The sequence below is a fragment of the Pogona vitticeps genome, chromosome 6 (assembly GCF_051106095.1).
Source record: "Pogona vitticeps strain Pit_001003342236 chromosome 6, PviZW2.1, whole genome shotgun sequence".
Classification (NCBI taxonomy): Eukaryota; Metazoa; Chordata; class Lepidosauria; order Squamata; family Agamidae; genus Pogona; species Pogona vitticeps.
This window is the reverse complement of record NC_135788.1, coordinates 4,966,923-4,981,742: the sequence shown is the minus strand read 5'-3', so window position 1 is coordinate 4,981,742 and position 14,820 is coordinate 4,966,923. Positions and strand designations below refer to the sequence as shown.

General features: G+C 45.1%; 1 protein-coding gene across 2 annotated transcripts in view; it reads right to left on the bottom strand.

Moving 5' to 3' along the window:
* Positions 1 to 7,821: 7,821 nt before the first annotated feature.
* CRHR2 (corticotropin releasing hormone receptor 2) overlaps positions 7,822 to 14,820 on the bottom strand; it is a 135,228-nt gene continuing 128,229 nt past the window's right edge. The window contains exon 12 of one of the 2 annotated variants that reach the window (XM_020806344.3): positions 7,822 to 10,382. In XM_020806344.3, coding sequence (XP_020662003.3) covers positions 10,242 to 10,382 — 141 coding nt within the window. In that variant the 3' untranslated portion in view covers positions 7,822 to 10,241. The remainder of the gene's footprint in view (positions 10,383 to 14,820) is intronic. The other variant, XM_078378307.1, reaches the window with a different exon arrangement.

Below are 14,820 nucleotides of genomic sequence, written 5' to 3'. Positions count from 1 at the left end.
GTTTTCAGGGAAAGCCAAAGGTTTCCCAGCCTTTAAGGTCATTCTATTACGGAATTATTCAAGTTGAGTCATTTTCTGTTGCACCATGCTAATTAACAGGTAGAAGAAGAATATTGCAAGTTAGATCAGAAAGAAGGCTGTTTTTAAAAAGAAGCTCACAACAGCCATTCACATTTTTAAAATCATCTCTTTATAAATTGCAGCTCAATTTTAGTCCCCTTGAAAGAAGCTGTTTAACAGTACAGTACTTTTCAAAATTTGCCAATTTCTACGGTGTTGCTTTTCACGTTTGATGTATTGTCACTCGGCTCCCTTTGGTGTCTCAAGCACACACACACAAACACCCGTTCACAGCCGTGGCAGGCTGCTAATCAGACCGTTCAGCACATCACTCAACAGCCCTTGCTGTTTTGAACATAGTTTTATGGATTTACGGTTTTATTATGCTTTCTAAATATTTTACTGCAAGCCAGCCGGAGAACTTGATTGAAGGACGGAATACAGAAATCTTTCAGAGGAGCAAATAATAGAGGCATGTTTGTCGTAGGCAGCATTTCGGTATAACTGGAACTCTTCGTGAAACTCTGCAACGTGGAATTTGAGTGAAGGGAAGGCCAGATGAGAGGTCTTAGGATTGGGACCGCTGTAGGACTGAGATCGCTGGCTGGATAGCTCAGTAGTTTAGGTCTCTGGCTATGAAACCAGAGGTTGGGAGCGCAATTCCTCCAGTGTGCTTCCTCTGAGTAGAGTGTGGCCTTTACTCAGATTGACTTTACTTTCCAAAAAGACAATAGCTAGGATTGTCACTCCAAGGGAGCGAGTGTCACTCAAGAAACGGAATGAAAGCAATCCTGGGCTTCCAAAATTTCCGACATAATATCATGTCAAGAGGGGGGATAAAAAGAAGAGCTGTAAGGTTAGTACAAATCAAAATGAGAGACGGGCATCAACCACGGTTTGGCCTGGTTTGGCGCAGCGCCTGCACAGAAGACCTGTGAGCGCTGGACGCTTCCATCCCTCACCTCTGCACTTCAAGCAGGAGGCCAACAAACTGGAGCAAGATTATAGGAAGGGGAAATAAGGACGATCAGGGGACTGGAAACCAAGCCCTAGGAGGAATGACTGAAGGAACTGGGCATGTTTAGCCTTGAGAAAAGAAGACAGAGGGGTGATCTGATGATGACACTTTTCAAATACTTGAAAAGCAGTCCTACAGAGGAGGGGCAGGATTTCTCGAACATTCTAGAGTGTAGGGCACGCAGCCATGGGCTCCTGTTAGAGGAAGCCAGATTTTGGGTGAATATCAGGAAAAACTTCCTAACTGTTAGAGCAGTACAACAATGGAACCAATTGCCCCTAGAAGAGGTGAGTACTCCATCACTGGAGGCATTCAGGAGAAAATTAGACCACCACCTGGCAGATCTCCTTTGATTTGGATTCCTGCCTTGAGCAGGGGGTTGGACTTGATGGCCTTCGAGGCCCCCTTCCAACTTCATTATTCTGTGATTCCTCTGGACAATCACCCACTTCCTGACGCTTCCTCCCTCTGCTTCCTCGGGCAATTGTGCACTCCGATGAGGAGATGGGGCAGGGAAGCTCACACTGTTGGTGGTGAGTGGGTGATCGCATGGAGGAGGAAGGGGGGGAAGCGTGCTCCTGCCTGTTAGTGGGTGATCACCCAGAGGAGATGGGAAAAGGAAGGGCATGGCGCTTATGGAACACCTGTATGGATGCTGCAGAACTAGCATCCATACAGGTGTTCCATACAGGTGTTCTGAACCACAACGAACTGCCAAACTGCAGTTTGTGCCCATCTGTGGTCAGAACTGGAAAACTGGAGATGAGCTCAGGTCTAATATTGTCATTTCTCTATATTGTGGTAGGCAAGTATGTATTTTTCAAAACTTAAGTCCATATTCTGAGAAGAGCAGATTTTCCTGACGGTATCTCGAAGACCAAGGGATTGGTTAGACAGCTCAATTGGTGTGCCCTGGGTTGGGCTAAATAAGGATGCTTAAGTTCACGTCGAGGTCCGGTATGCCATTTGATTCTTATACCTTCCCAGAATCTAGCCTATATTCCCAAGATTTCTCCCATGCGCTCAGTCCGGCTGTGTAGCTCCTCTGGTATGGCCTTAAATATCTCTGCTGGACCTGTGCCCTTGTGAAGCTTTAACAGCTGTTCTGCGTAGTTATTTTCTGCTGAACTGAAGGCTGCCAATATTTATTTCATTTTGGAAAGAAGCAAACATCCTTAATGCTCTCGTTGTCTTTAACATGTATGTGAAGGCTCCTCCCCCCCCAGCATAAACAATCTGCTTCAGCTGGGAAAGTTCGCATTATTTCAGGATTTATTTATTTATTTATTTTTGTAGGGCTGTAGAAGAGTCAAAACAGGAAATGCCTCTAGTGTATGTGTTCCTTGTGGGGGTTTTAAAAACCCAGGCCTTGTCAGAGTGCTTGAAAAGGCAGTAAAGTTAAGTAGTCCCTTCCTTGAACTCTTGATGAGTATGAATTTAGCCGCACTGGTGGCTGCAGGTAGCGTGGCGTCTCCCGTTCTGGTCCGTGAGCCCCCCCCCCCGATGTCAATCAATAGATAAGAAGAGGGTATCAAAATGACTCAAAGGTGGGGGCAACATCGTTTCATGACCAAGACTTTCCCCCTTAGAAATACATTAAGATGTACACAATAGACACTTATGAAGCTATGGTCTAAATCCTGTTGCTTAGCATAGCATGTCACTGAAGAGACCAACATGAATTTGACCCGACTCGGGGAGGCAGTGGAAGACAGGAGGGCCTGGCGTGCTGTAGTCCGTGGTGTCACAAAGAGTCGGACATGACTTAACTACTAAACAACAACAAGCATAGTGAATCACTGTCGTGTTAGAAAGTCTAATACTAGACCATATCTCTAAAGGGGCTCTCATTCAGAAGCATGTGTTCATCATAGCTGGCATTTATCCCCGAAAGGGTTAGTTCCAGTTCGAACCAGATAAAAATTTTAAACTTTGTATAATTTATTTTCTTCTTCTTCTGGACATCCTTTAGATTACTTCCCCGTGCAAGACAGATAAACTGATTGTTCAAAGCAGTCTTTAGTTTTCCTTCTTTTGTTAAGTAAGCACATACAGGTTGATTTATCTGTCTGAGAGATACGTTGTTCTCAAAATTTATATTTACAAACTTAATAGGAAATGTAAAAAAAAGGCTAATAAGAACTTAACTGAATGGTTTCAAGTTTTAACAAAAGTAATGCAAAATATTAAGTCAAATCACTCTTAAGTGAGTCATATTCACAGTATTTCCTCAATAAACTAAAGCATAAGCAAATACTATCACATCTGAATAGCCTTATAATGTTGAAGGGGGAAAAAATCTTACTCATGCCCCCCCACAGAATCTCTCCTCTATGGGCACTCCATCCTCTCAGACTGTAATTTGCTCTCTTTTATTAGTTCTTATCACCTCATGGATGACCTACACCCGGAATTGGACAGGGGGAGTGTGTCCCTGTTGGTTCTGCTGGACCTCTCAGCGGCTTTCGATACCATCGAGCATGGTATCCTTCTGGGCCGTCTCTCTAGGATGGGAATTGGAGGCACTATTTTACAGCGGCTCCAGTTTCTTCCTGGAGGGGAGAACTCAGAAGGCGATGCTGGGTGACTCCTACTCAACGCCCTGGCCATTGGCCTGTGGCATTCCTCAGGTTGGTCACCCATGCTTTTTAACGTCTACAAGAAACCACTGGGAGAGTTTTGGGGTTCGGTGTCACCGGTAATGCTGATGACACCCAACTATATCTCTCCTTTCCACCTACAGTGGTGCCTTGCTTAACGATTGCTTCGTTAAACGACAAAATTGCTATACGATGACTGTTTTGCGATCGCTTTTGCGATCACAAAACGATGTTTTAATAGGAAAAATCCTCTTTGCGACGATTGGTTCCCTCCTTTGGGAACTGATTCTTTGCATTACGACGATTTTAAAACAGCTGATTGGCGGCTTCAAAATGGCCTCCCGCTGTGTAAAATGGCTCCCCGCTGTGTTTTTGTCAGATTCCTCGCTATACAGGCACTGAAAATGACCGCCTCTATGAAGGATCTTCACAGGACGGTGGGTTTTCAGCCCATTGGAACACATTGAATGGGGTTTCAATGCATTTCAATGGGTTTTTTATTTTTGCTTAACGAGGATCTCGCTCTACAGCGATTTCGCTGGAACGGATTATCCTCGCTAAGCGAGTCACCACTGTAATTCCAGGGAAGCTGTCTTGCATGACTCTAAACCAGTGCTTGGCGTCAGTAATGGGCTGGACGAGGGCAAACAAACTGAAACTTAATCCAGACAAGACAGAGATACTCCTGATTAGTCGGAAGGCAGATGAGGGAATAGGGATATTACCTGTGCTGGGTGGGGTTACACCCCCCTCCCTGAAAACACAGGTACGCAGCTTGGATGTACTCCTGGATTCATCCCTAAGCTTGGATGCCCAGCTCCCAGCAGTGGCCGGGAGTGCATTTGAACAGCTAAAGCTGGTGCACCCGCTGTGCCCATCCACAGCTGAGCATGACAGCGGCTCCAATCTACTGGCCTGTCCAGTGTGTGTGTGTGTGTATAGAAGTGACCCTGTCTTCTCCAACATTGCCCACCCTTGGTTTAGTCTATCTCAGCGATAAAGGACACACGCCGATCCGAGAACCCTTTTGGCCCCTGTTTATTTTGGCATCTTGAAGCTTCCTCCCAGAACATTTCTTCAGCATTTATAATCCACTAAATATCCCCCCCGAGCGATCATTCGCACCTCCTGCTTAGCACATGTCGGCGCAATGCCACCGCCTGAGTGTCTCTTGATAGCTCTTCGGGGGAACGCTCTGAAATCTTACAGCTCAACTGGCGGCTGGCAGCAATTCTTTCGCTTCTACCAGCGTACCTTATATAATCTTCGCCCTGGGTAGATGGGGAGCGCCTTAGGAGCCTCAGAAAAGTATTTTCCACCAAATAGCAGATAATGAGTGTCTGGTGGAAAGCTGGTGATAAGAAGCTCGGTTTTTTTTTTTAAAAAAGTACAACCTTTCCTCAAATACCCAGCGCACGATAGTACGAGGAGGTGACCTCTGGAAAAGAAGTCAGCGTTCTCCAAAGATGGAGGGGAAAGAGGCACTTTTGTGGACATTCACCATTTGTTTATTGAATAGGCCTGTGGCTTCCTTGGGTTTTTCTCTTTTCCTGTCGCCTTCCACTTTTCCCAGCCTGATGGTCTTTTAGACAGATGGTTGTTGTGGGTTTGTCGGGCTCTTTGGCCCTGTTCTGAAGGTTGTTCTTCCTGACGTTTCGCCAGTCTCTGTGGCCGGCATCTTCAGAGGACTACAGTAGGAACTCTGTCCATGCTCTGTTTCCCCTCTAATCAAAGTGAGGCTCTTTGTGAGAAGGAGCCATGGTGTGAGGGCTGCTGATGAGGGTGGATGTACAGGGCCAATTTGGAAGCCTGGCATTGGAGCGACAGAACCAAATTCTGCAGAGTCTAACGGCAGCTTTAATCCATCAAACGCTCGGCGTGTCATCTGGCTGCTGCCATGAAAAACACCATCAGCTCTGCTGGTTGGCCATATATCCTGTGGGGATGCTAATACATAAAAGGATGCTAGTACAATTAGTTTATTGCTTTGTTTTTAAATTTTCAGCTAAACAGTAAAATCTGGAGCTGCAATGAACATGCATTATATGAAACCATGGCATTTTTATTTGGCTTGTGTGTATGTATGTGTGTGTGTGTGTGTGTGTGTTTGTATGTGCAGAAATGATGGTCTAGGTATTGTGTTTAGTCGTTGCAGAGGGCAAAGACTGAATTATTGTAGCCTCAATGTCAGGTGTTTGTTATAGCCATGTGGTATCTGCCTTGCTTGGCCTCTACCCGAAAGCTAGGACTCCTGGATTCAGAGTGAAAAGACTGGACTGTAAATCAAGAGGTCTTCATTTAAATTTCTCCTCTGCCAGGCAAACCATTTTACCTCAGCCTCGGTCTCCCCATCTGTAATGTGCATGATCAGAACACCGGCCAACCTTAGAGTGTGTGAATGGGCCAACATTGCCCCAAAGGACTACATGTGGTGGCGGCTTAGGGTAGGATCAGCCTTGTAATTAATGCAGTTTTATTTACCACCTCACATGCTATCTGCAGTTTGAGTGACTGGGAGGGGCTTTTCTGGGCTGGGATGGTTGTCTGTCTATTCACTACTAACCAATCGATCTCTCCCATCTCTCTTTTAAGCCCCGCCTCTCTTTTAAGTGCTCCTTTCCCCTCCCTTTCAGTGGTTGGCAGCGTATGTTTGCTGCTGTTGTTCCGCTCAGTTGGTTACTAGTCTCTGTGCAGTAAAGAAAGCTGTATAAACAAGTCTGTACTGGAAGTAAACTGGTAAAACATTCCTTCCCCTACAAACATTCTCAGAGCGAATTACGGAGACTTGAAGTGCCAGCGAATAAGAAAAAGGTGGACTCTGGGGAGCTTGTAGCTATTTTCTGACTCTCTGTATTTCTACAGTGTGGCAAAAAGAGAATTTTATTTTAAAAAAATCAAAATTCTGCAACTGTGATTAGCCCTCGTGAAGTGGCCTTCTTGGGTGGCATCTGAGTGGCACCCCACCCCGTCCACACAATATATGAGCTAAACACTGCCAAAGTGCAATAGATGAAAAATGGAACAGCCGATTCTTTGGCTTGCGCCTCCCATCAAATCTTGGCCCCAAATCCTCATAGAAGCCACACATTCTACAGCATGGCGCAGTGTGTGTGTGTGTGTGTGTGTGTGTGTGTGTGTGTGTGTGTGTGTGTGTGTGGCACCACCAGTTGTGCTGTTGTCATACTTCACCACTGTCTCCTTGCTCTTCACCTCTTTGTGCCACGTATGAGGGACCCTCCTCCTCAATGGGCAGAGGAGGCTTCCATTTCCCTCGGTGAAGAGAAGAGATGGCTTCTCTAGTCCAGGAGTCTCCAGGATTTCTCTCTCTCTCTCGAGAACAAGATCCTTCAGAGAAACCCCAAAGCCCAGATTAGATAGCACGTCATTTGACATTCAGCCCTTTACTGCTATTCCGCCCAACGTTTCTTTTCCATGAACTGAACTCTGGAGAGAGTAACCACGGAGTATGGTGGGCCAGAGTGGCCAAGGAGGTTCTGAGCCTCCATAATCTGTGGCGATTCTCAGGAGAAAGAACACAGGTTATGTAGAGGCTAGAGTGGCCCAGGGATGGATTTAAGGTCCCATGGGAAAGTGATAAGACTTTGGTGGAGGTTCTTAAACGGAGGTGTGAAAAGCCATCCGCTGGACTCGCTTTGGCTTTGCTGCAAATTTACTTATGATAGCACTTTTCAAATACTTGAAAGGTAGTCATGCAAAGAAAGGGCAGGGTCTGTTCTCGATTGTCCCATGTAATAGTGAGCTCAAGCTATGGGAAGCCAGATTTAGGCTGACTATCAGGAAAAACTTCTTAACTGTTAGAGCAGTACGACAGTGGAAGCAGTTACCTCAGGGGGAGTGGGGAGCGCTCCAAAGTTGGGGGCATTTTCACAAGAAAATTGAACCACCCTCTGTCAGGTCTACTCTGGCTTGGATTCCTGCAATGAGCAGGGGGTTGGACTTGATGGCCTTATAGGACCCTTCCCACTCTATCGTTGGATGATTCCTGCATTGCCAAAAGGTTGACCCGGATGGTGCCTCACGTTGCTCCTAATGCCACAGTTCTTCGATCCTGTGATCCTATGCAGCATTTGAAGGCCCCAAAGCGCTAGGCAGAAAAGAAAAAACTCTCCAAACCAACAGAAGTCAAAACCAGAAGTATTTATTACTGAAAATATTTACACAATATCTCAGTGTCACATAAAAAGCCCCAGAGATAATCCGCAACTCTGCCTCATGCAGATTAGACCCTTCCAATGACACACAACCCTTGCGGCTGCGTCGTTGTCGTCACAGTCTCTGTACCATTTATTTCGCGTACAAAGTTTCCCTTTAAAAAAAAAAAATCTTCGTTTTGAGGCTCCAGCAGAAGATGATGAAAAAAACCACACCTCTAATTATCCTCTTCCAAGACCAAAAAAAATTATAAATAAATAAAGACAGCTGCAGGAGCATTCAGAGCTGAGTGGCAAAGCCTAGGTGAAAACAAACAGACAAAAAAAACACCAAACAAACAAACAAACCCGACAACCCTAATATTCTAAGGAGATCCATCAGTCTTAATGAGATTGCCCGTTTACATCTTCCAGCCAGACCAACATGTAGCATAAAAGATAAATTCTTATTTTAAACCACCCCCTTAAAAGACTGAGATTCCCAGAATCTCTCTTCCAGCATCATCAGTGCAGTCCAAAAAACAAAAAAAAAAACAAAACCCACCTCGAGACTCTTCCCAAGACTTAAATTTAGGTACCTCTCCTCAAGGTGAGTACTTCTGTTGTATATCAAATATTGCAGGCTCCTAACACCCCAAACAGTAACATTGCATTGCTGAGGAAAATGTAACTTTTCAGCCGGCATACGGTTTGCTATTCTGAACCGGAAAGCATCCACACTAATGCTAGGAGGTAGTAATGATCAGGGACAAGGTTATCATCCTCTTACCCTCCATCACTCTTTCGTGGCCATGTAGGCATCTGTCTTCAGACACCACTGGAGCCAAACTGCACGTGATGGACACCGTGTCATGACAAGAGAGAATTCCTTAAGCGCTGAAAGCCAGTTGATGGGCACCGCATGATATTTTCATATTTCTCGTCTACATATCGGCTTGCTCTGTTTTATTACTAACCATCAGGATTTAAAACACTTTGTTTGCAAATACGATTATTCAGGCATGAAGGTCCGCCAGAATCATGTCTCTAGAACACTAATTTCCAATGCTTTGCTATCTGTGGCATACGATTTGATCCCCAAAGGTTGAAAGCGCCTAAATTAAGACATCATCACCAAAAATACGAGGCAGGGATGGGAATATTCACTGATTTCGTCCTAGCAGATAAGAGAGAACATTTTAAAAAAAACCTTCCTCCCTACTGGATGAGTTTACGAGAGTTTTCTGTACTTTTTTAAAAATTATTATTTTGGGACTTCTTTTTTTGCAAACAATTTGCAGCGTGAAAAGAATCTGGTTTTGCTGCAATACATAATTTCAAAAAAAAAATAAAATAAATAAAAGCACACGTTTTTTGCACAAAATATTTTTGGCTCACGCTGCTGTCACTCTTGTGCAGGAAGGAAAGAATAGTGTAGTGGACTGCAATTTTTTTTTGACAGGGTGTCCTTAATATGTTGAGACATGCTTTTGATCACCAAGGAGAAGAATTATTGCAAGAATTATTTGCCTCCTTATAACAGAATGTGAAGTCTACCCATCTCCCCTGCAGTAACAGCTACCACTTCTTGCTTCTTCTCTCCATCAAATAAGAACGTATATAGGCTGTGATTTACTTCTGATTAAAATACTGTACTTCAGTTTTCTAAAGGCTATATTCTCACTCTCTCTACAGGGATAAAGAAAACAGATCCTTTGTTGACAATTCCCTAGCCAATGTAATTTATTTACCTGTAACAAACATATAGGCCTCCCATTCTTTAAAGACAAAGATCTTAATTATTTCATCCCTTCATTCCTTGTTTTTAATTACTTCATCCCCATATTTCTGTAAGATCTGATTGAAATCAATTGCAAGTCTTTCACCTAATAATGGAAACAGGGTGTTCCTCATGGGGGTGGGAAGTTTTAACTCTTGTTTACAAACAAATATGTTGAATGACTTGATGGTACGTGGTGGATATTATGTAGGAAATTAAAAAAACCTTTGGGAATTGCATCATTGGAAATTGGTTCAAAGGTCCAACGTCACTCCTTAGACGGAAGGGCAGAAGTGAAGAGAGTCTGTATTTATTCCACCCTACAGGGGTGGTCTTCAGTGATTGTTTTCAGCAAAGTGATGGACATTCTGGGGATATGAAAAGATCTGTCCTCGGATTTTTTTTTTTTTTTTGCTCTTCCTTTCGCAGCATGATGGTCCTCTTTCTGTCTCAAAAGCAGCATCACGGAAAGATGCCCATAAAGACAGGCTTAAGAGTGGCCCCATCATGGCGGGGTGGGAGGCGGGAGGAGATAAAAGAAGAAAAGACACACACCCCCAGAAGGGGTGTAGAAAAAGTGAGGCAGGAAGAGAAGAAGGAAATCCACTTCACAGGGGAAGGTGTAAGCTTCCTCACACGGCCGCAGTCTGTTTTATACTGTGAAAGCTGATCCGGGTTGGGGAGGTGGGGATTGACATCGCCCGGGCAACCCGTACCCGTAAGGAGTGGTGGTCCTGCCAGCGATGCCATCTTTTCCGGGCGGCCGAGCGTACCTGGTGGGAGCAAGAGAGAAGGGTGTTTACAAGCATTTCACTTAGTTTATTGTTACTATGGTCCATGACCAGCAAAAGACATTGAACACAAGACAGGTGAAATTTCCTAAGGCGCCACAATGCTAAAACAGAGGAGAAAAGAGTTAATGCAAAGTTGCAGCTTAAAATCGTTATCCATGAAATCTTTGTGTATCTTGCATGCCGCTATGAGAAATTTTGCGCAAGCGTGATCAGAGGATTCAAGGCCCCAAAGTAGTTTGGGTGAGATCGTTGTTTCTGGATAGCCCCCAAAACCGGTTTCCAAGAGTGGAAGATGGTGCTAACCTAGATGGGCTTCTCACAATTGAACCTCAGTGCCATGACGATGATGTTGAGGCCCAAGGATCTACAACTGTGGCTTTCCAGTTGTTTTGGAATTGAATCTCCCATCCGTCTTGGCCACTACAGTCAACTGTGAGGGATTAGGGGTGTTCTGGAGAGTCACAGGGAGGCCCATCTGGTATTAACGCATGATGATGTCATTTATGTGGGTCCTTACGAAGCCAAAGCAAGATCAACGATGCACACAAGAATTCCAACTCAGCACTGAGAGGGGAGAAAAAGTGGGGAAGGGAAAAAAAGAGGTGGAAGAGAGCAAGACAGCCAGGCGGGCTAACCTGTCACGGCCGATAGAAAGTGGTGGCTCTCCAACACCATTCCAACAGCAGAGAGAGGAAAGGAAAGGAAAGGAGCCCTTCCATGAGCCTCTGGTGAAAAGCTGCTTGGGTGGCCCTCATCACACCTCCTCCTCCCTCCTTCCTCTAGTGTGGCGCTTCTTTAGATCAAGGGCTGGCCAAGCATCCCGTAGGTTGTACGCAACCTCCTTGTAGCTCCACCAAATGCTGATCCCAGACCCAATCAGAACCCAAATGCAATTGCTTTTCAGCTTTTGGGGAAAACAAAACAAAACAAAAATCAAAGTAAAACAAAAACCAACTGTCTCCGCAGCAGCATTTAAAGGCTATTTTCAGCCCCCCAGCCGATTTCAAGCCTGAAAAACACATTAAAAACTGGGTGGGCGAAGTCACCAAGGTCTGAGGGAAAGCGAAAGAAGTCCATGGCTCCTCCCGACCCATTTTAGGTGGTAAACCTAAGGGCGAGAAGTGGCTTCTTTATTCCGGTTCGTCCAGCATCTCAATGTATACACAACTCTTTCCAAGTCAAGGAAGTAATCCAGAGTCTGTCTGCAACGGCAGAGTTCTTCTGCCTCTTTGAAAATATTCGGCAAGGGCAGTGCAAATGTTTGAATTCGGTTTCATTTCCTGGCTCAGGCCTATTTAGCACTTTGGGGTTGCCCCCCGCCAAGCGTTTCCCTCCCCCCCCAGGGAACTGTCTGTATCATCACACCATGGAGACCACCAAGAAGCTCTGTTCATCCAGGCAGGCCGCTCGCTCGCTCCTGAAATTGTGCGTCAAAACAAGCTGATCCCTGGGCGGTTAAATTCGTAATAATGACAAGCACACAATGCAGGGACCGAGTGCTCCTTAGACAAACTCATATTTCCAGGCTACTCTGCTCAAAAAGACATTTCTAAGGCTAGGAATGTGACACAAGACATAGATATGGCCCTTTGAGGCTGATCTTCCATAGGGTTTTCTTCTTCCAGCGAATGAATTTCTGATTAGAAATTCAGGAGCCTCAGGCTGGCATGTCAGGCTGTTCCTTGTGGAAATCGGCAACTCGTTAGCAGTGTTTGCTTTGCTTCTACCTTCCTGTCCAGGGAAAGTGGCTTTCAAAACCTGCTGACCTCCAGAAGCCACTTCCCACAATAATATATCGGCTGATCGCAGTGGGGGAAGGTGATGTGGGTGCCGCAGAGAGGATAAATCGGCTCTGGGAGCTTGCTGAGGTACTGGATCCCTATTCCTGCAAAGTCGGTTCTACAACTTGGGCCAAATCTTTAAAGTTCAGATAAAAATCCAGAATGGAGTCATTCCACCCAACTCCATCCTGTGGCATCAGAACCCGCGGGCCTCAACTGGGGAGAGATTTCTCAGCACCTCCTGGGGAATCCCCAGAGTTTGGAAAAGTCTCTTCCTTTCTCGGGGGAACAAATCTCATAATGCCACAGGCTGAGGATGCCGAGATTTGCAGTGAAAGAGAAGTCGTTTCCGGAAACTCTGCGAACACTTGCATGTTTGCCAAATTTCTGGACGTACTTCAGGACATTGACTCAGGGGCAGGCATGATGTTGGATGTGGAGGTCCTTGACATGGTCTTTGACGAGATGAGAGTCCACCTTACAACGCAACACGACTTCCGTGCATTCGCGCAGCAGAGAAATGGGAAGTAGTGAAGTCTGTTTTCATGCTGGAAATATTCCCCATCTGTTTTTTACTTGATTATGATACCCAGGGAACCTTTCATTCAGAGAAGGGAAACTCTGTCATGCCCGTGAGGGGTGCCCATTGAACCCCCTTTGAAATCCTTCCCCTGCCACACATACCTACTTACTGCTGCTTGCCCAAGGCCACACAGGCTGGCTCTTTCTGGGGAGACACAGCGGGGAATCGAACTCTCGAACCGCCAGATGCCTAAAACACTTGAGGTCTCCAACCAGAACTTGCACAAAAGCAACCGGGGGGGGGGGGCTACTCAGATCCCCGCAGGCTTCTTAATTCACACAGGGAACAAAAGTGAAGTGTGAAGGCTTGTAAAGCACGAAACGTTAACTAGGCTTCTTAATTCACACAGGGAACAAAAGTGAAGTGTGAAGGCTTGTAAAGCACGAAACGTTAAAACCAGCGCTCTGGCTGTTTGCTGCTGCAACTGGTCCCTATTGTTTTTTCCCCCTTCCCTTCTGGGCTACTTTTTCCTAGACATTGAGTAGGGAGGGAGGATGATGAGGTGGGAAGGTTAGCTGCCAAGAGATGCAGGGAGAGAAGAAAGATAAACAACAGAAGGGGGGGAAGCCAATATCCTCCATTTCTTTTGCTCACGGACTGTTTTTTTTTAAAAAAAGACAAGCATCCAGAGAGAGGCCCAAAAAGAAAGGAACAAAGAAAAAGTTAGAAAATAATGATGTCCCCTTAAGTCCCGATAGAGATTTTAGCTAGAACTTGTGGTTTTTAATTACAAGTTTTCTCTAATAGTCTTCTCTTTGAAGTGTTTCTTAAATCACACGGAGAGACTTCTAAGCTCCATCCCCTGCCAACTCTCCCCCCCCCAATTTTATTTTTAATTATGGGCACCACACGTTGGCGTATAAATAAATTCTGCTTCTATAAGACTAGAAGTCAGTTTGCTGGAAATTCATCAGGGGAAAAAAATGGCAAGAAGCTGGCATTTCTGGTGTGAAGAAAGCAGCTGCCACTCTTAATTCATGCCCAGGTAAGGAATTTGAAGAGTCTGGTAAAGGTCAGAAATCACAGTAATTTGTGGAACCATGTTTCGGGGGCCTGTTTTTAATACGTTGCCGCCACCTGGCAGGGGACGTTATTGCCCCCCCCCGTCTCCAGCTGCAACGGGGACAGACGGTCTTCAATCAGATTTCCTAACTCTTTACTTGCCTCGCCTTTCTCTGTAAGCCAGGATGATGTATTTGCAATTTTATATTCCTGCTTTTCCATTAAAAAAAACTTACAAGTGTAATTTAAAAACAATCTAAATCGTTTCAGAACCCATAAGCACTAAATGCAGGTTACAATAATAGACATACAGCAATTATGCTGATGATCATTATAAAAAAGATTATGGATAACACCTGAAACATTTGATTGATCGTTTGCCACGTTTCTCTCCACAGGAGACCGGAGGTGGCTCACCACAACTAAAGCCATACAATAATTGTAATTTTAAATACTATTTTCTATTCATGTGTCATCAGGTTGATTCTGACTTATGGCAACCCTTTTCTGGGTTGGGAAGAAGACAGAAGTGGTTTCCCATTCCCTTCCTCTAGGGGGCGCCCTGGGACTGTACAGCTTGCCCAAGGCCACCCAGGCTGGCTCTTCTCCCAGGAGACACAGTGGGGGATTCGAACCCCCAACCTCTGGCTCTGCAGACAGAGACCTCAACCACTGAGCTATACTATACAACATAATCAATTAAACATTGATCAAGACTCACGTTGTTGAATTGACTTGCCAAAGCCCCGCTGATTCAATGGGCATATTCTAGTTGCAACTTAACTGGTAGATTTTAGAACTACTATAAAATAATACAAAGAGCAAAACAGGGGAATAGCATTATCACAATTTTATAGTAAAGATGGGCATGAACCCATCTTTGGGCGGTTCAACAGGGTTCAATTCCTGGCCAAACAGCTGATCTGTGATTCAGTCTCTCTCTCTCTCTCTCTCTCTCTCTCTCTCTCACACACACACACACACACACACACACACACACACACACACACACACACACACACATGGACAGGTGCACAGTCAGATGCAGCAC